This window comes from Phocoena sinus, chromosome 15 (assembly GCF_008692025.1).
Source record: "Phocoena sinus isolate mPhoSin1 chromosome 15, mPhoSin1.pri, whole genome shotgun sequence".
Lineage (NCBI taxonomy): Eukaryota > Metazoa > Chordata > Mammalia > Artiodactyla > Phocoenidae > Phocoena > Phocoena sinus.
Genome location: NC_045777.1, coordinates 81454987 through 81476714, shown reverse-complemented (window position 1 = coordinate 81476714; position 21728 = coordinate 81454987). Strand labels below are relative to the sequence as shown.

Below are 21728 nucleotides of genomic sequence, written 5' to 3'. Positions count from 1 at the left end.
TACCAAATGCCAGCAAGGATGTGGAGCAATAGGAACTCTCATTCATTGTTGGTGGGAATGCAAAATGGTACAGCCACTTTGGAAGACAGTTTGATGGTTTCTTACAAAACAAAACATACTCTTACCATACAATCCAGCAATTAAGCTCCCTAATATTTACTCCAAAGGAGTTAAAAACTTATGTTCCCACAAAACCATAGTTATAGTGGCTTTACCCATAATTGCTCAAACTTGGAAGCAACCAAGATGTCCTTCTGTAGGTGAATGTATAAATAAACTGTGGTATATCCAGAAAAATACAGTATTATTCAGCCAAAAAAAATTAATAAATGAGCTATCAAGCCATGAGAATACATGGAGGAATCATAAATGCATAGCTGTAAGCAAAAGAAGCTAGTCTGAGAAGGTTACACATACTGTATGATTCCCACTATGTGGTATTTCAGAGAAGGCAAAACTATGGAGACAGTAAAAAAAAAATCAGTGGTTAAGGGGTATGGGAGAAAAGGGATGAGTAAATGGAACACACAAAATTTTTAGGGTGGTAAAAATACTCTGTATGATACCATAATGATGGATATGTATCATTATATATTTGTCCAGGCCCATAGAATGTACAACACCAAGAGTGAGTCCTAATGTAAACTATGGACTTTGTGTGATTATGATGTGTCAATGTAGGTTCAGCAACTGTAAACAAATGCACCACTCTGGTGGGATGTTGATAACAGAGGAGGCTATACATGTGTGAGGGCAGGAGGTACACAGGGACTCTCTGTAACTTCTTCTCAGTTTTCCTGTGAACAAAAAACTGCTCTTAAAAAGTCTTTAAATATGAAAAATATATGTATTTCATATGCCTGAAAACAGACTAAGGAAATAAAATAATGAATATCCTAAGTGTTCACAAAGGGAAGAAAGGACAGTGAAGAGAGGCAACCTGCTATTCCCTGAAATTGCTCCAGTAGGAACCAAAGAACTACAGTAGGAATTGAGATTGTAATCAAAAGATAAGTTCCTAGAGATATGAGATATTAGAGAGAATAACTGAGGAAAGAGGAGACTCTCCTTCCCTGAAGACCCTCTAAGAGATAAAACCAGCCAGCCAGTCAGGGCTACTCTGATGCAGGGACAGGACGGTTCCTTAGAAAATATAAATCCATGCTAACCAGATGGCCTACAGCAATCTCCTAAAAGGAATCCCCAAGATCAATCTTACTTTTTTTTGTTGCTCTTCCTCCTCTTCCTCCAACTCTGACTCTTCCTCTTCTTTCTCCAAGCAGGAATCTAAGCTGTTAGCCCCAGAGAGCATTACGTCTAGAACAGGAATAGGAAGGAAAGGCTAAATAATTTATCCGATAAAATAGGTGATGAGTTAGTGGAGCTGATCCCAGAGAATCAGTCTTCTAATTCTGCCTTTCAGGTCCAAGTCACATTTTCTCCACGAAATCTGATCCTAGATTATCATGGTTCCACCCTTTTCAAAGTCCTGTCACTATTCAACATGCACCCTCCCTCCCTACTCCCTTTTTTTCTCCATTCCTCTCTCTACCCATCTGTGCATCCATCCATCCTGGACACTTGGTCAATGGCATTCATGAAGAGCCTCCTATTATAGAATCCAGAACTAGGTTGATGATATTGGATATAAAATAAAAGCTTCAGTTGCTGCCCTCATGAAGGAATCCCTTCCCTCTCTCTCTAGTCTTTAACCTCCTACTTATCCTACCTTTTCCTTCCCCACTGTAGTCAGATCCACTGTATCGGCTCCAGAAACCAAACAGGTTAACCCGCTCCTGAGGGAACCAAGAAACAAAAGCATCATCTACTACTCTCCTAGGGGCTATTTTTGTCCTCTGTCTTCAAGGTTTTTAGTTATAGAATTTGTATTAATATTCCATACCATTTTCACTTGAAATTTCATACTTTCTATCTAGATTTTGTAGAGCTTAACTATTATAATGTTATAATATTATAATATACAATATTATTATAACTTCTTTTTCCAGTTTGTTTATAATTCAGTTAATAACTGGGAAGGGGAAATTCACTGTCATTCTCTACCCCACCCAAAAGCAGAATCTGAGGGTAAAAACTGACTCCATATAAGAGAGAAGATAAGGTACATACATCTGAGACTCGAAGTTAAATAGGTTGGTGGGATTCCCCCTACTAACAGTCCCTGTTTGGACTGAGAAAAGATCCCATTTGTCCAAGGGTAGGGAAAAGAATGGATGATTTAAGGCATCAAGGGAAGCTGGCCTGGGAAGAAAAGACTAGTTCTAGGACTAAGACTGTGTAATGGGGAAGGACAGCCGGTTTTCTTCAGTAGGAAATGCATAACTTGCTTTGTGTCCCAAGTCCCAAAGAGAAGCAGGTATGTGATCTAAACTTGCTCACCTGAATACTGATCTGCTCTGCCTCTTGAGCCATCATCAGGGCTGCCCCCAGTTTCTGGCTGAAGTCCTTATTCCTGCACTTTTTCTGAAATGAAAGATTTCAGAAAGGTAACTCCAACAAACTGCTACTCACCAGACATTATCTTTACATTTATTTCCAGTTTCTGGTATTGATATGATACTCCTATTCTTAATCTTTTGAGCTCAGAGACACAATCCCGTCTTATACCCAAACAAACCTTTCATCAATTCCTAGTAAAATTTTCAACCAACATTTTGGTGTCCTCTCCAAAGTAAAGCCCATGGAAATTTGTAAAGGCAAAATTAAAGGAGTTCAGATGACTGTACTTCTAAGCTCCTCACAAGTTTCTTTAGATCCAGCTGCTTGATTTAGTACTCACTGCCTGATTTTCTAAGGTCCCTGAGCTCCTAAACCTCTGCTCATTTGCAAGGCTCATCAAGCCCAAACTGATTATAGGGAAGAAATATTATTTAGTTAATTCAGTGGTTCTCAACCAGGGAAGATTTTCCCCCCCCAGAATATATTTGGCAATGTCTAGAGACAATTTTTTGGTTGTCACAGCTAGGGTTAGGGGTCCTACTGGCTAGATGCCAGTAGGATGCCAAGGATGCTGCTAAACCTCCTACAATGCCTAGGAATCCCCTCACAACAAAAAATTATCTGGCCCAAAATGTCAAGTGTCGAGGCTGAGAAATCCCAAGTTAATCTGTGCCTTCATTTCTATCACACCTGCTTTGGCTAAACTGTAGAAAACCATGGTCTTTAGGAAGGCCCTCTATCTGCAGACAGGGAAAGAGACTAAGAAAAATCATTATCCTGCTGCAATCCTGGTAGAAAGACGTGTACCTCATGAATAACCTCACCCTTGCATACTTGGTCAGATATGTACTTTCTCCTCACACAGCTTCCCCTGGGAGAAATCAGGTTTAATAAAGAGAAGATTTAGTTTTTCAAGTTCCCTATATCACAACTGACCCCTGAGGGTTACTCACCAGTGCAGCTAACTCCAGGGATAGCTCCTGGAAGTTCTTTAGCATGTTGACTGGGATCCAAGCACGAGAGACTGTTTCTCCAAAAAATGTCACATGGTACTTGGACTGTAATAAAAGATGGTTCTGTTATAGACTCTTGTCCTTCTTCTTGCTTTGGCCCTCTAGCCAGAAAAGGCAGGAGAAGAACCGAGGATTTACAAGGAAGGAGGGGCGGGGCCTTCTCTGTTCCTTTAAACCGGACCCACATATCCCACCTCATTCCATTGTTCTTCCATCCTGACCTCAGGAGTCCTAACCAAAGCATATTTATCAAAACATGAATGTCCTAGTAATGAATAAATTTTAATTAGATACAAATGTGTTTCTATATCTTTTTGTCACTCTAGCTAAGAATCTGTTTCTGCTTGTGTCTGCTGGCTATGTCTATATTTCTAACTCTGTACATCTGTTAGGATGGATTTGTTCATTACTTTGGCCTGAGCACCTACCCACCCTGAATCAGGAGAACTCACCGGCAGGGAATCAAGATGAGATGCAAAAAGAAAATATTCCCCCAGGTCAGGATCAGATTCTACCATGCCTGGCCACCTGGAGAAGACAGATGGGTGTAGGGGATGGAAGAGAAGGGGTTAGGTGAACAGAACACAAACTCATCAATATACATGTACATAAAAGGGCAATATGTTTTGCAAATAAAGGACCCCCAAAATAGACCCCTCTGTCAACCCTCCACAGTGGTCACTACCAAATGATTGAAGTGACTTCCATCAATGTACAAAGAAGCTCAGAATCTTCCTAGTAAAAATACCTTATTCTTCTAGGCCTTCTGGCAACCCTGAGAACAAAATCTTTTGACTAGGGACATCTCCAAAAAAGAAGCTATTCCACCCTTCCTTGTTCTCTTTACTTCGTATATCTCTCATTTCCCAATGTCTAAAAAAATATCTTAGAGCCACTCTTCTCTTTCTACCCATCCAGGGTAGAACTGTCCAACCCTTTTTTCCAGGGAGATACCGCCTCCATCGTGAAACCTCTAGAAAACAGGTTCTTTCAAAGCCTCCAACTTAGCACTTTATATTCTCCCTCACCCATGCTCTTTCTAAGGCAGGTATCATCTCCATTATAAATTCCTTCCATTTCCTTCCCTCCCTGCTTGAATCTACCACTCCCAAGTTCATGAAGGATGCTCTGACTCTGCCATAGCGCCCTACCAGGGGTAACCGTATTGCTTGGCCCAGATGATGGATCCTGGGATGTAGGAGGCATAGGCCACTTCATTCTCTTGCCCTGTCCAGGTCTCCTCAGGGATATCACAGTGATTATACTCCAAATCTGCCAAAAGAGAGGAGGAATGAAGGGACGGAAAGAGCCTCATAAGGTGAAAATCTGGATGAGGGCAGAGGAGAGGACAAGAAGAAATTGGTATATGCAGCAGGTAGGACCAAAAGGACACCTGGGAGACCCATGAAGGAAATGCAGCCAGAGCCTGGAGAAGTAGGAGAATTGCCTCGTTATGCTCTGTAGAAAGAGACTCCAAACTTCTACCTACATCCCACGAGTCTGACCCTGCTTCCATCAGTGTAACATCATGAAGGTAATTTCTCTGATATTCTGTTTTCTCATCTGTAAAATAGTTGGGCTAGACTAGAGCTTCATAATCTCTTTCAAGGAGTTTCAAACATTCTAGAATTCTAAGACACTGAATCTCTCTCACTGGCTTTTCCCCATACATCCCATGTCCCTTCCTATCTGCCAACCCAATACCAACAATCTAATCAGATTGACAGGCTCAAACCAATGCTGAAGAAGATGGAATTCACTCAGAACATATGTTTAGATTCCAGGACTCTCCTCACAACACAGCTTTTCAGGGTGTCTTCCTCTAGCCCTTTATGCCAGATTCATCTTGTCATGACAGCAAGATCCCTCTCTCTCCCCAAACGCTAACTACAAGGACCCCTGGAGTCCTAACTATACTTTTGTCATATTTAATCTAAAGGATGGAAGCAGGGAAAGAAAGGGACGAACAATAAAAACTGAAAAAAAAAATTTCCACTCCATTCTACCTGTATTCTGGTCACAGGACCAATTATCTGGGAGGACTGAGGGGTCAATGTTCCCACGTAGCCGCCTCCATTTCTCACAGTTTGGGGAGGAACACTGGACCCAGACTAGACATTGACCTGTCACAGGAAAAAGCCTGATATAAGAGACACAAAAATATGTTCTTCCTTCTTCAATTTAATTAAAGGTGGTGGCTGCCACCACCACCTCTGCCAGAATCACAAAGCCTTAGAGATCAGCTCATCCAATCCCTAATTTATAAATGGTAAAACCAAAAGCTCAGAGGAGATAACTGACTGCTAAAGATCAGTCTAAATTGGTGGTAAAGCTGAACTTAGAGCCCAGGTCTCACATCTCAATCTTTCTCCTATACCATGCTATCATCTCTCCTCCCCCAAGGCAGAAAGGAGTGTTTCCTGTATTGACAGTTCTTAAAAAGGTTGTCTGGCATATTTCTGGCTAGTGCCTCATTTCTCTGAGGGCATGTCACTACTAAAAAGTTCTTCTGAAGAACTAATCAGCACCTCTTTTGTGCACAGCATCTGGAGTTCCTGTTTCAACCTCAACAAATTAACCTGACACCAAATCACCAAGTTGCAGCCTTTGGGACCAACAGCCCTGAGTTCACCCCTCTCCAAAAGACAGGTTTAAGCCTATCGTTTCTCAAACTGTTTACTTCAGGCTGTGCTCAATGGCCAAACACTCCTTTTATCCATTACCTTCCAAACTCTCATCCCCACCTTTCTCTACCCCCACATCTTCTAAGTTGACCCAACGTCCCACACAGCCTCTCCTCTCTCCCTCCCAAACTCTTCCACTATAGTCTTTGGGATTCCAAACAAAAGCAACAAAAGTCCACATGTCTTCAATCTCTTCTCTGAAATTCTGCCTCCTTTCTGAAATCTGGTGATGTGCTAATGACACTGCCCCAACCCGACCCCACCCCACCGCTGAAGCCCTCTAAGAAGAGCCTGTCCTTCTCACATACCCCACGCCAGAAAGTGGGGTCAGCATCATCCTTACTCCCCATTGACACTTGCAGACCATTACTATCCTCCCTCCTATAAAACCCTTCCTCCCTCGAGGTCTATGCCATGGGACTACACTGCCCTCTCATCACCCTTGTCACGATGCTGGCATCTGGTTCAGTCTTCTCCTCTCCACCTCCTGCCCTCGTAGATGACCACTACAGCCACAGGAGTAAACTCACAAGGCACCCCGTATGTTCTCCTCCATGCCACCTCAGTCACCCCCTCATCTCAGGAACCCACTCCCACCCTGCATGCCACACCCAGTCATCTGCAGGGACCGCATACTCCTCTGAACCACTTATCTAAACCCCTCTCTGATAAAAATGCCCCATTCTTCCACCTTACTTGCTCCAAGACCCCTGTGGCAACTTTCAGTTTATCTAGATCTCTAATCCACTGGCCCCTACCTTTCTCTCAATCTAGTAGCAATTAAGATTAATTATTTTTCTTCACTCTGTACTTACGCAGGTTTGATTTCCTTAGATTCTCTTGCAGACATCAACAACTCCCTTTCCCTCTGTCCTTCCTCCCGCCCAGCTAGCAAACACAATTCTGAATGAACCCATTCTCCTTTTTCTGTGCCTATACTCATTTGACTGAGCATTGCTAGAGAAAAATCACTGACCAGCCACCTAGGTATTACATTCACAGCTAACAATATCAACCAATATGTTTCTCTAGTTAGTTCACTCGCCCACTGTCAAATTTTACCTTGAATGCCGAAACATAAGGGATGCCCTCCATCCCACCAAAATCATCCCTCAGAAAAGCAGTTGGCTTACATTTGGGTCCCTTCACAATATCTCATATTATGGATCACCTTCTCAATTACTTTATTTTGAAGAATAAAGTACTGGTTGAGAATGATATATTAGTCTGAAAGACAGTTTCCAATGATAGTTTTGGATGTTTACAGAGGTGACCTGGAAAGACTAGAAAAAGAGTAGGGGAAAGGGCCAGAGACCATAAAAGTGAACAGAGATCAATCAAATAAATGGTGGTTGTAAAAATAATGAATATTAAAGAGGAAATGAGTGGGGGAAAATCATCCTAATGCTATAAAACTAGATATTTATGGTTTAGGATGAACTTTCCAATGACAGTTTTTAAAGACATACAGTTCCTTAAAGTTTCCTCTCAAGCAACTTAGAAAGAAGAGGTGTTTGGAAACAGTGTTTGAGGCTCACGATGTGGCTCTGTGATAATGAAGGCTGATGTCACAGACACAGGTCAAGAGCATTTCAGTTGACTGCTCCTTCCTGAAACACTAGCTTTCTTGGGTTCTGTGATCCCTCATTCTCCCGTTTCCCCATCCCATCTTTCTGGTAACTCCCTCCTCAGTCTCTTTTTCTGAATTCTCCTCGCTCTCTGTCCAATCTCTAAATCCCTGAGTTGGAGTTCCAAAGCCTAATCATGGGTCTTCACTCCCCATGCTGCACTTTCTCCTGAGGCCGGCTCATCCATTCCCTCAGCTTTGAAATCCACTTTCACACCTGACAACACACAGAAGTAAGTTAACAGCCTCTGTTCTGAGCTCCCGGTTCCTATAGCCATCTTGCTCTTTGGTATCTCTATCTGGATGTCTCACAACGATCTCAAACCTAATGGGCCCAAACCCAAATGCTTGATCTTATCCTACAGAACTGTCTTTTCCCACCTCCTTTCACATAACTGCTCAAGCCAGAAGCCAATCATCTTTGACAAACCCTCTCCTCTCTCTCACCTCCCAATATCCAGCTCATTACCAAGTTCTGATAATTTTACCTCTAAAATATATCTTAAAACCATTCACTTCTTGTCTCCTTCATCATCCTAATCCAAGCCACCAAAATATCTAATCCTAGCACTAACTTCCTAGCTGGTCTACTCTTGTCTCCCCATACTCCATTCTCCAATTAATCACCAAAGGGGTACTTTTAAAACATCAATTTGATGATGTCACTTCCCTGGTTAAAAGCCACCAGGGGCTTCCCACTACACTTAAGATAAAATTCTCACTTTGTAACATGGTCTTTGATCTAGCCACTGCCTACCTCCTTACATTTATCCAGAGCCACTTTCCAGCCTTGCTTCCCTTGCTCTCTGAATCCCAATTATACCAGCTTTCTTTTAGTACCTGGAGTAAGACAATATCCACCTTACCTAAAACTGTCTCCTACGCTTCACTTCGCTAACTTCTAGTCTTGCTCCAGGTTTCAGCTTAAATGTTATTTCCTTACAAATGCTTTCTCTAGCTGACCCAATCTTAATTCGGTCTCCACCATTTCCTCTCATGACATTCTTTTCCTTCCCTTCACAGAACTTAATGCAAATTTTATTTACTGGATACTCCCTTTCTACTTCCTGCTCCAGGAGCACCCACCTCTCCATGGCAACTGTGAAAAACAGGAAGAGTGGTTCATTAATAGGAAGAGGCTTACACAGTCACTACAACCACAATTCAACTCACGAGCACTGCCAAAGGAGTGAAATTCCATCTCCCAGTCTAAAATCTATCCCTCGTCTTAATACTGAGAGTTACAGATGGAACACTACTACCCAGGCCACACCCGACTGCCCAAATTAGACTTATACCTCCAGCTCTTTATACTGATTGCCATGTCATTACAACACGAGGAGTGGTTTACTGCCCTAGACTACCTTGTTTCGTACCTGCATAGTCTTCCTAGAGTTTTCTTTCCAGTATGTACAAACCATATTATTCTTCTATAATCCAAATTATATATATATATATACACGCATGCCTATTAGACACCAGCTGACTGTTTAGTCCACTGTTCCTTAATCTTAGGGTTCTGGTTTTTGGGTTTTTTTCTTTTTTGGTGCAAGCCTGTTTTCTCCCAGATTAAGTCTACTTATTTTCAAAATTTTAAACATACTAATATATTGTATGATCTATTTTATTTACCATACTAAAATTTTCCAGTATTACCAAGGTTATTTCACACAATGTATTTGTTTGTTATCTATCTAGCATACTAAAACTGTAAATTCTATGACAGCAAGGATTATCTATTTTGTTCACTAATATATTTCTAGTACCCAGCACAATGCCTGGCATATAATATAAGGCATTAAAAACTATTGTTAAAAGAATAAATAAATCTATATGCATCCTTATTTCCCTCCATCCAATCTGAAAGGCTGGGTCCTTTCGGACTCAAAATAAACCCTCTGGTTCTCTTCTCATTCTCTTCCTTAATCTCTCCCTCTCTATAAACAATTTTCCCTCAGCATATAAATATGCTGACAATAAAGAGGGCAAGTGTCTTTCTTTTAAAAGAAAGCTAAAAAAAAAAAAGAAAGAAAAATCTTCCATCTAGTTTATACCCACTCCCCTTTATTTACTATTTTTTCCCTCCTAGTTTTCACATTTAAACTAATTGAAAAAAGTATCTATTCTTCAACCAACAATAACTTGCCATTCACCGTCACCAACCCCTATGGTTGCTCTAATCAACCCTAATGATTTCCTAATTGTGATATCTGTTGATTTTCAAATCTTTATTCTTTTTGTTATCTCTGTAGTAGCATTTAACATGGTTAAACACTCCCTCTTTCTTGACATTCTCTCCTCCCCTGGAATCTGTGATACCACACTCTCCTAGTTTTCCTCCTACCTTTCTGAGCTCTTAGTTCTTCTTAGCTTTCTCCCTGGGTACCTCTTCCTCTGCTCAACCCTAAACATTAAGCTCCCCCAGGGTTTTTATCCATGTTCCCTTTTCACTCTATACCCTCTTCTTGGAAAATTTCAGCTATTCCTATTGATTCAGATGACTCCTGAATCTGTATCTCCGAGAGCCCAGACCCCTTTCTTGAGCTCTAAATCTCATCACAGACCCCCTAACTCAGGCAAAGCTCAATCCATCATCTTCAACTTGCTCTTTCTTCTATATTTTCCACTTCAGATCATGATTCTTCATCCACTCAGTCACTCATGCCGGAAAACAGGACCATCCTAGAGGCCTCACTCTTCTTCAGCTCTCATACCCAGCAGCAATCGTATCATATTGATCTTGCGTCCTAAAGATCTCAATTTTATCTCTTCCTCTTCACTACTATTGTCTGTCTTCCTTGCCTGGATAATTATTTCTATGGATCTAGTCTTTCTCCTGCCAATCCATCTTCCATGCTAGTGTCAGAGCAAGCTTTCTAAAATGCAAATCTTATCAAGTTTTGCCTACTTAATGTCAATCGTTCCTCTTTACTTTTAAAATAAAATCCAACTTCCTTAGCCTGACTTGTAAGGTCCTTTAAGATCTGGGGCTTACTTGCCTCTAACCTTATCTCCCCCATCCCTACAACCTCCTACTCCCCAAAATACCCAAAAGCTACAAACATTAGCCCTCCTCCATTACTCTGCCAATAATTATCACTCTGACCCCCATTCCCACCTTAGTTTGTCTGACTAAATTATACTTCAAGATCTGGCTCAAGTGATATCTTTTTCTTGGAAACTTTTCCAGGACTATTCCCAATTTGTAGCTTTCTTTATTGGCCTTCCTCACAAGCTTCTCTCGCGCGGGACAGGCTTATATTTGTTTCCTCTGCATTTACTCAGTACCTCTTAAAATGCCTAGAATTTAGCAAGCACCAAACACCTGTGGATTATATGACTTAATAACTGAATGAATGAAATAGTTCTCTCTCTTCCTCAGCACCATATCCTCTAACAAGCAGCTGTGAGGGATAAATTATAGTCTTTGCAGAATTTCCTCTAACATCCTAACCCTTACCTCTCTCCTCCACCTCCAATTTTCAAGCCCAAGGTAGGTTTTTCAAACCATGGCTCAACTCACCAAAACCACTTCCCTCTCCTTTTTGTTGGTCCCTGATCTGAGAATGATCCTGAACTGTTTTCTTCAGTTGGTCTTTCTGCCTGTGCTCATGTCCACTTTGGGCTTTCTCCATTTTCTCATTTTCTGGGAAGATAAAAGAAAACATATGAGCCATGCCGCTGAGCCTGCGCGTCCGGAGCCTGTGCTCCGCAACAGGAGAGGCCACAACAGTGAGAGGCCCGCGTACCGCAAAAAAAAAAAAAAAAAAAAAAAAATTGTAGGGTAGGGAGATGAAGAAGAGAACCTTTGTAGATAGTAGAGGTCAGTTAAAGAAGGAAGAAGAATCATAGCTCAATAGTTTCAAGTCTTGGGCTGAAAATTCTCAGTATGCCCACTGTCCAATTCCCTAATTTCATGGAGTAAGTACTTGAGCCAGGTGTCAAAACGTATCTGACTATACTTACGAGCGGCCTTCTTTCTTTTGCTTAAGGAGAGTTTATTGAATTTCTTCTCAGAGGGTGCAGGATCTGGCTGGCCTGGCTTAGATGTCTTTATCTCAGGGATTACTCCACCTTCCTGAGAGGCTGAAATCTCTAGAATATGTGGTACCACTACCCTCTCTCTGCAAAAAAGATTTTTAATTAAAAGGTATAAAGGGGCAATTTGTAGTACCCCTCTTTTGAAAAAACCCAAGGATAAAAGTTAGGAGGACAGAAGAATTGTAAGCTCTCTATGGCCTCCTGAAGTCATTTTATCCATCTACTGGCCTATTTTTCCCAACTCAACTCAAGTATCTTTCCTGAGATGAGAGAAAGCTATAGAGATATGAAAAATGACTATATAGATAGATAGATGGATAACCATTTATCAATATTAAGTCTACCCTGTGATCAACTCGCCTCACTGGGATAAACTTACCCATCAGCATTATTATTATCAGTAGTAGAAGAAGCAATTCCTGGTTCCTTGTCTAACTGGGTACATCTTGTAGGCTGGGCACAGGAAGTCTCTGCAAAATTGAGGCTAGATGCCATCCCTCCCAAAACAAAATACTATAAGCAGAGAAGCAATTAAAGAAAACAGCTACTCCATTATTTCCAAACTGTAAATTTTCATTAAAATATCTCCCATCAGTTGCCTGGAAGAGCTTACCTTTGGACTTTTGCCACACCATAGAACTTTCAAGTTTTTTTTTTTTCTTTTTTTAATATTTATTTATTTAGTTAGTTAGTTGTGCCAGGTCTCAGTTGCAGCAGGCAGGGTCCTCAGCTGTGGCTCACAGTCTACTTAGTTGCAGCTCACTGGCTCCTTAGTTGTGGCATGCAAACTCTTAGTTGCGGCATGCATGTGGGATTTAGTTCCCCAACCAGGGATTGAACCCGGGCCCCCTGCATTGGGAGCGTGGAGTCTCAACCACTGTGCTACCAGGGAAGTTCCAACTTTCAAGTTTTTTAATTCTCAGGAAAAACTACAAATCTATATCCTTCTGCAAGCCTTTCCAGATTGATTTGCCTATTCTAGGATAGCCAGGTAATGTTAATTTTATTTTGTGTACATAACAGAAATTTTATGTACCATGTTTTATATCATTAGCTCCTCAAACTTTCTCTAGGAATGGCAGTATACCTAAGAATAGCTGAAAATGTCAAACCACTGTCCTTAGCCTCATGACCTTATGGAGAAGGCCTCACGACCTATGCTATAGAGTTCCTTATTCTAAAATCAAATTCCTGAGCATATGTTAAAGCAGTATTAGAAACAGAAATATACAAGGGTAGATGGAGATGGAGACTAAGTTCTTCAAATCTGGGAAAAATAATTTATCTTTTCTATGAAGACTGTAAACATATAGAAATAAATTTAAATTACATTTTAAAAATCTAGATGAGACTACTTTTATATTCTGAAGTCAATGTAATCTACTTTTCTAAAAGTCGTACCCTCTGTCTAAGGTGGTTTAGCTATAGTCCTGTTGATAGAAGATGTATTTAAAACTATTTCAAAGTCTCATCTAATATTTCCTTACTTAGAAAGATGGAGGAAAGGAGAGAAGCTATCGACTTATTCTACCCCTCAGATAACAATTTCTTTGCCAAACTGAAACTCTTTTACTCTCACTATAAGCCATACCCAAGCACTCCTGGAGGGACTTCTGTAGCACAATCTGGACAATCTCCTCAAATTCTGCATTTGTAAGAGTTGATTTTCCCTGCAGAGAGAAGGGTAGGGGAGAAAAACTGCTCATCTTTCCCCAGTCCTCCTCTGTGACTCGTCAAGGAAGCCTCCTTTAGATGAGGCAGTAAGTTCAAAAGACTGAGAGCATAAAGTCAACCTAAGGATTCCATAAATTCTATCCCAGATCTCCTGGGAGTAAAGGAGTCAAAGAAAAGGAAAAAGTTTAAAAAATTTCTGTCTACTTCTACTCTCACCTCCATCCCACCTCAGCCCCTCCCTGCCCAGTATGCCCTGCTAAACGCTTTCATCAAAACACTTTTTACCTCTTAGAGAAGAAAATAGAAGCCCCAAAAAGAAATCAAAAACTGAAACTACAGGATGAACTTTCCCTGTGGGATTTACTACATTCAAATTTATGTTATAAATATTTAAGTGTCTTCTGAAATGAAAAGATCCTGTTTGCCCAGGCTGGGTGACTAGAAGAAACTGTCCCACTAGAGCCCATCATTGTGATTTTTACCTTTTCTTTCTTCTCTGCTTTCTTGTTGTCTTGAGCCTTTCCTTTTATCTCCTGGCCACTGCCTGTACCATTCTCTTTGGTTGTTTTCTCCTTCTTCTTCTCTAACCTGGCCTTTAGCAGGCGTGGCCTGGTCTCTGCCTCTGGGGAACTGATTCCCAGGATCTCCTCCTTCGATGAGTTAAGGTTATAGGGCATCAGGCTATGCAGTTTTTGTGCAGGTGGGGCAAAGGTTTTCTTTGGTCCCTTCCCGAATTCTGAAAGAAATTTGATCATCAAATGGAATTTATGAAATATAGAATCTAACACAGAAATTGCCAAACACTGCCACTGACTGACCATATCAGAATTATCAGGATATGAAATATTAATAATATTATAATGAAATATTATAATATGAAAAAATAATAAATTATTATTTAACAAATTCAGATTCCTAGGCCTTCCTTCCCCAACCCTCCCAGCCCCCCACCCTCTCATCCCTGCCCTAAGATTCTGATGAAGTAGTTTGAAGTGAGGCCCAAGAATCCGTAATTTTACGAGGCTATCTAGATGATTCTAATGCACTACCAGGTTTAAGAACCACTGAGTAAGTCAAAGGTGATAAATATAAGGATGCAGGAAGCTGAATTATTCAAATGTGAATTTTTTTTTAATTTGCTTGTTTTAACTTTGTACAAAATTTTAGGGGAAATTAGATTTTTAAAAACCTAGTCAAAATCTACAAACGATGCAATGAAAATTGTACTGATCCTCCCAGGTATAAGTAATGTAACTTTCTTCTGAGCTTCCATAATACTTTGTACCTGTCCTGTGGCATTTACCACATTCAAATTTATGTTTTAAATATCTAAATGTCTCTTCTCTCCCTACGAGTTCATACATTTCTTGAACAAGACTGTTTCTAAGTCAAATGTATTTCACTCAAAGTGTCTAGAAAAGTAGTAACTTTAACAAAGTGGACATGAAGTACATGTGAATTGAGCTTCCCTTTGGGGGGAAAGGTGTCCAGATGACCAACGGCTGAGAAAGAAGAGGAAAGTGACTCTTGACTCACCTTCTTTACTCTGCAAGGTTGTCATCATTCAGCTCAGAAGCTACACTTTTCTTTATGCCTCTGTTAGAAAAAAGAAATGAACTGCTACTACTCTGAACGCGATTTTTCAAATTTTATTGAAGCCTAGTTGATTTACAATGTTTTGTTCATTTCTGCTGCACAGCAAAGTGATTCAGTTAAACTTATATATATTCTTTTTCATATTCTTCATCATTATGGTTTATCACGGGATACTGAATATAGTTCCCTGTGCTATACAGTGCTGATCGAACATGATTTTTTTTTTTTTTGCGGTACGCGGGCCTCTCACCATTGTGGCCTCTCCCGTTGCGGAGCACAGGCTCCGGACGCGCAGGCTCAGCGGCCATGGCTCACGGGCCCAGCCGCTCCATGGCATGTGGGATCCTCCCGGACCGGGGCACGAACCCGTGTCCCCTGCATCGGCAGGCGGACTCTCAACCAGTGCGCCACCAGGGAAGCCCTGATCGAACATGATTTTAAACTTTCTCCTCTACCTGTCTTCTTGGGTTCAGGGTCTCTTTGCCTGGGACAATTGAACTACATTTTCTGCCTTCTTGATTACAATTCTACTCCTCAGCAGTGCCAATTACATGCTGGAGGATAATAAAAGTTGCTGTTTTAAAGATCAGCAACAATCCTTAGTGTTTTAAGTGCCTAGAACCATGTGCAACATGAGGTAGGCACTTGTAAGTAGGTAGAAATGATAGTGGTAGTGATGTGTTAAAAAACAAAATTCAGGGGCTTCCCTGGTGGTACAGTGGTTAAGAACCTGCCTGCTAATGCAGGGGAAATGGGTTCGAGCCCTGGTGAGGGAAGATCCCACATGCTGCGGAGCAACTAAGCCCGTGCACCACAACTACTGAGCCTGTGCTCTAGAGCCTGCATGCCACAACTACTGAGCCCGCCCACCTAGAGCCCGTGCTTGGCAACAAGAGAAGCCACCGCAGTGAGAAGCCCGCACACCGCAACGAAGAGTAGCCCCTGCTCACCACAACTAGAGAAAGCCCGCGTGCAGTGATAAAGACCCAACGCAACCAAAAAAAATAAATTAAAAAAAATTCAACTGAGTAAATTTTGAGGATCTTATTGGCTTTATTCAACAATTCACGAATTGGGCAGCATCCAATCTACCAGATAGACAGGAGCTCCAAGGAGCTATACAAAATTAAAGACTTTTACAGGCAGAAGGGAGCAGGAACAAGGAAGTAATACTAGGCAAAAAAAAAAAAAAAAAAAAAAAGCAGGTTGGTCATACAAGGTTACTTTCCTTTAAGGGACTACTGGAGTCTATCAGGCAGATTACCCAACTAGTGATGATCAGGCAATTCCTGACTGACTGGTTTAAGATTCCATTTCTGGGAGACCTAACACTGTAATTAAGTTGTCTTGGTTTAGTGACTTGGGGCTTAGCATAAGCAACCCCATTTGGTGCCTCTTGTTAAAGCAAGACACGTTTTTAACAGCCAGAAGTATAAATAGTAGCAGAGTAGTGGTAGTAGGGTGTGGACAGTCCTGGGAGTTAAACAGTGAGAGTTTTCTTCAGAGGGATAACCTCATTTCACAAGGTTCTCCTGAATACTTAAAAGACAAATAACCTATAAATTCTCCTACCTAATTCAGACATCCCTATGCATAGAGAACCCCCTTTATTAACATCACTATAATGTATATCTTCCCTTTACCTAGATCTTCTAGTCTAATAAATTTCCGAATGTGCTGGATTCTCGCAATTTCTATTCATGGCTCAGAAATATTTAGTAATCAGCAGAGGTCCCCAGAGAAGCTAGTAATAAGAATCTAGCATATTCACTCTATATCCATAGTTTATCTGTAGCTATCTACTCACAGATGTTCTACAGATGTAGAACACAAATGTTCTATATCAGCATGCTTCATTATTTCTACCAAAGTTGTGACTAATAATAATGAATAACACTTATTGAGCACTCACTATAATCTTTGAATATGCCATCTCATTTAATTCTCCCAATAAATCTATGAGATTGATACCATTTTACATTTGGGGAAATTGAGGCTTAGAGGGATTTAGAGACATTAAGTAATCGATAAAGTGGTAAAAATCAGGATTCGAATCTGTCTGATTTATAAGTTTGCGCTATGCATTGTGCTACACTACATCCCAATCGTCTAGCTCAGTAGTTCAGTGCTTCACAATAACTTGAACATCACAGCACACATGTAAAGCATACATTAAAAGTACACATTGAAACACAGAAAATATTTCTAGGTACTCTAGGGTAAAAGGACCAGGCTGCCCACATCCATATACAACTGAGGGATGGGAGTGGGGGGCCTCCAGCCACACTAAAGGCTGAAGAGGTTAACATCTCTACACAGCTATAAGTCATTTGTGACCCAGCACAGTGCCAAGACTCATCTTGTGATGTTCCAAGAACTTGTACATTTTTCCAGTTTTCACTTTCCACCATTAATATTATTTCTCCCCAGCTGTGGTTTGCCCAAAACCTCAGTGTTAATACATGGTAGAGTCAAGATGAACCCAGGTTTTGGCTTCTAAATTCTAATAACATGTCTGTTCTTCTCAGTGATCTTATTTCTGGCTGTTGGTTTTGAGTGCTTTGAAGGCCCTGGACCTGAAACTCAATCTTCCTACTCTGCCATCTCCCACTATAAAGAGGTCCAAAAGCAGCATAAAATGGATCTTTGGGTTCATACAGTCTTCCCTCTAAAGGGGCTGAAAATTTTATGACCCTCAAATGGCCAAGCTAAACACTCAGTTGTTCAGGGTGTAGAATTCCTCCCTCCAGATCCCAAGATGAATTCAAAAGGTACTGGAGACTTGACTTAGTGTGGCCACAGCATGGCTGAATATAAAGTATTTTTAATTTTTTTTTGGTATTTTTCTGTTCCTTTTCTTCATCCCATAAATGCGAATAATTGATATGCGCTATTCTGCAGTAACTACTTTTCCTATATATTAAGGAGCACATTTTATCATTGTTTCCATCTTAACTTTTCACCACCAACTCCCAAACTTATTTGACACTGGAAAAAAAGCAAGTGGGACACTGGGGGAGAATCACTGCAGCAAACTGGTCCCTTCTTTACGATAATCCGAAATAGAAGCTAGAAACTGGATAAAATTCGGCTGCAAAAGGAATAATAATAATAAATGACAAACATATCTTCTCCCAGACTCTAGAATTCCAAAAACGATCCTGAGAAGTCCCTATGAAGACAATCAGAATTATAAAACTATACTAAATGAGAAAAACAAAATGAAAATTAGTGTACCTGAGATGACAAAATTTGATTTTTTTAAATGTTCATCTATATAAGATCCTTGTGTATCCGTAAACTATCTCTGGAAGAATACACAAGAAACTGACAAAAGTGTCTCAGCAGACTGGAAAAGGGTGGCTGGGGGTGGAAATGAGCTCTCTACTGTACCCTCTTGTGTAACTCTAGCATTTTATACATATACCACCATTTCAAAGTGATTTTTTAAAATAAAAAGAGTATTTTAATCAACCTAAAAAGGCAAAATTTTTCCAATATTTAGTTTCAAATCATTATCTAAACCTATACTGACCTCTCTAGGCAAAAGTGTGTTACTGGAGCCCCAAGCAACTAGATAAAATTGTGGATCATTGTTGAGTTAATAAGATGTAGTAAATATACAAGCAGCAATGAATACTGGTTTTCCTTAACCTACAGTGAGGGTGTGATGAAGAACATTACTTTTAAATAAAATCTCTAACCTGATCAATAGAGAAGGGAAAATCTGGAGGTCACCGTCTGACAAGTCAAGTCTCTGCTCCTCTGTTTCAGGCGAAGTATTTTCTTCCACAATAACGAATGTTGAAATCTACTTCAGAGAGAGAAAAACAATTTTAAGGAAGTTAATAAATATACAAAATACCACCAACTTTTACCTGGCCAGCTACAAAATGACTGGGGGCTCTAGACCCAGGAATAACATTTGAGGTTTTAATTTCTTTTTTCTGACCTTAGATGAAAAAAGAGAGACAAAAAAATCCAATAAAGCTTTAAGTGTGAAAGTAACAGAAAGTTCCATAACCAGATCCTAACTACTGAACTGACATAAGAAAGAAGGGTGAATAAGGAGGGGAAAATAACTTAGAAATAATAAAGGGAACCAAGGGAAGGTGAATGAGCTATTCCAAAAAATAGTTTTCTTTCATTTAGAACACTAAAAATCATGACACTGATTATAGAATGAAATCACCTAGCTCAGCAGATCTCAAAGTGTGATCTAAAGACCCCTGAGGGTCCCCTCCCTTTTTCAACTACTTATCTGTGTTAGGCTGGGTTTTCTCATACTCTTCAACCAAAACAAGATATCATAACAGATTGAATTCAGAAACAGATGAAAATCCAGCCAGACATGAAAGAGATTCGCAGAAATGTAAAACACCATTCTTCATACTAAATTTTCTTTCATTTAGGAAAATATATTTTCATTAAAATATTATCTACGTTAACATTATGTAACAGGTTTATTATCGTTATTTTAAAATTAATAAATAAATGTTTAATTTTTTTCTCAGTTTAATTTCTAATATACTAGTATCAATAGATCCATAGATATAAACCAATGTTTGGAATCCTTCATAATTTTTAAGAGTATAAAAGGATTCTGAGACCAAAATGTTTGAGAATTGATCTAGCTAAATAAATTCAGTCTTGTCAATATTTTTCAAAAAGCATTAATCCTCCTCTCCCTTCCCCCCATTTAGAATATGTTCACAAATTTCTCCCCTCTTAAGTATCCAATTATTCCCTCTTTATATTGTTCCTGGAATCCGTGGTCTAAAAGAACAAAAGAAACCCTTTAGAATTGTCCTCTAACACAGACTCCATGAGCCTCAAAAAACTGTATTTAAAGACTGTATTTTGGAAAAAAAAAAAAGACTATATTTTGAGCAAAGAACAAGAAAGATCGAGTTTCTGTTCTCACTGAGCTGACATTCTAGTGGGAGTAGATAGACACATACAAAAATAAGCAAATATATATTGTAAAATAAATAAATAAAGACTATATTTTGGGAGCAGTTTTCTCAGGGTTACTTGAGATGCTGCCTCCCAGGCTTGAAGTCCTCACTATGGCCACCAGATAAAACATAACTCTTAAATAAATAAATAAAGACTATATTTTAAATATCCTTTAAGCTGGAGTTTGATTTCCTTTTGTCTTAATGTCTAACGGTATGTAGATCCCTGCTCATTATCATTCCTCCGTCAGTAAGAGTTCTTTTTCTCTTTCTCTCTTCCTTCCTTCCTGTCTCTTTCTTCCTTCTTCCTCTCATGTGCACTCAGCAAGCATGATTTAAAACTTTTAACAAGACAGAAGGAAAAAATGATCCCCGCTACGCTTACTGCCCATAACAGACTACCTAACAAGACATTTACTGTCATAACTACCTGAACTAAACCTTTTACATAATCTTATAAATAAATTAATGGTGACTAAAGCTTCTCGGTTCAGAGAGTGCAAGGAAGCACAGAGATACGGGCACTTATCACCAAAGCAGACTCTTTCTTTAGGACCCTGATCCTGGTTCAGACCCTTGCTATCTTAAACTCCCGAAAAGCTTGCATACTTGCCCCAAACTATTGCCGACCTCAAACTAGTCTTTTTGTGTTGTTTTCGCTTAAAGGGGTCATGCCCATGGACTCCCAGACTCCGGCAGCATTTTGACTCACAGAGCACCAAGGTGACGTTTTGGAACAATAAAAGGCCTGATTCCACCTTATAAACCAGAGGGAAGAACTCTGACGGACCCACATTTTTCCCTCTCTCTTCCCTCACCAATTCTGTCTTAAGCACAACATTTAAGACCGGAGGTACCACAGAGCCAAAAGTCCTTGACTCCCCTCAAAGGGTAAAAGAGTGGCTTGCTAGCGTCTCTTCCCTATCAACAACTCCCCCGCCATGAGAGAATTTCCCCTCAGCTCCCACCCGCAACCCGCGGAGGCACCAGGATCCGCATTCTCGCTCAGGTCCGTCGTCGCCCGCCGTGATATTGAGTTACTTTTGTTTGTTTGTTGGGAGTAAGTTTGCGGTTAGAGATTCTGAGGACAGGGGTTAAGAGTCAGACGGCACCCTGAAGAGAAAACTTCTCAGGCGACAGGTGCCAGGACTGGCCACGCCTAGCACCTTCAGCTGCAAGCGGAGCTACCTTCTGGAGAGACGAGAACCTAAGGGCGAGGAGCAGTGTGGGCTAATGCAGAGATTCTCCAAGCCCCTCGAACCTCGGGCCAGTTTTCCCGCCACCAGGGAAAGGCGCGAGGCAGCGCACAAGCTCCACCTCCACCCCCACTGGCGGCCTGCTCGCAGAGGTAAGGCGCATGCGCAACTGGAATCGGCTTCTGCGTCTGCGCAGCTGAGTTATTGCCGACATCTTCCAACAGAACGCCCTGTAAAACTACAAATCCCATAACCCTCGGTACCCTCACTTTTTTTTAGGTGGCAGCAATAGCGCCTGATCGTTCAAGATGCACATCTTCCTTTTACTAACTTTACTCTGTGCCCCAGACTGCCTTTTCCTTCCTCTGGGAATCGTGCCCTGATTCCCATTCTTCCTCTTAGTCTCCTTCATGCCCTTATTTTGATACTTTATTTTGAGACTACCCTTAACCCCATTCTCGCCTCTTCCTCCCTCTTCT

At 40.6% G+C, this 21728-nt stretch overlaps 1 protein-coding gene across 2 annotated transcripts in view; it reads right to left on the bottom strand.

Annotated features, from left to right (window-relative positions):
- ZCWPW1 (zinc finger CW-type and PWWP domain containing 1) overlaps positions 1-21358 on the bottom strand; it is a 49303-nt gene extending 27945 nt beyond the window's left edge. For both annotated transcript variants that reach the window (XR_004345782.1, XM_032605177.1), the window contains exons 1-15: positions 21242-21358; positions 18800-18909; positions 15036-15095; positions 13982-14235; positions 13417-13495; positions 12205-12295; positions 11751-11908; positions 11308-11430; positions 5480-5596; positions 4625-4745; positions 3926-4001; positions 3414-3518; positions 2401-2484; positions 1730-1796; positions 1220-1317 (exon numbers count right to left, since the gene is read on the bottom strand). Coding sequence is in view for 1 of the 2 variants with exons in the window: in XM_032605177.1 (XP_032461068.1) it covers positions 1220-1317; positions 1730-1796; positions 2401-2484; positions 3414-3518; positions 3926-4001; positions 4625-4745; positions 5480-5596; positions 11308-11430; positions 11751-11908; positions 12205-12295; positions 13417-13495; positions 13982-14235; positions 15036-15063 (1401 nt within the window). In the remaining variant the exon portion in view is untranslated. The remainder of the gene's footprint in view (positions 1-1219; positions 1318-1729; positions 1797-2400; positions 2485-3413; positions 3519-3925; positions 4002-4624; positions 4746-5479; positions 5597-11307; positions 11431-11750; positions 11909-12204; positions 12296-13416; positions 13496-13981; positions 14236-15035; positions 15096-18799; positions 18910-21241) is intronic.
- Positions 21359-21728: the final 370 nt, after the last annotated feature.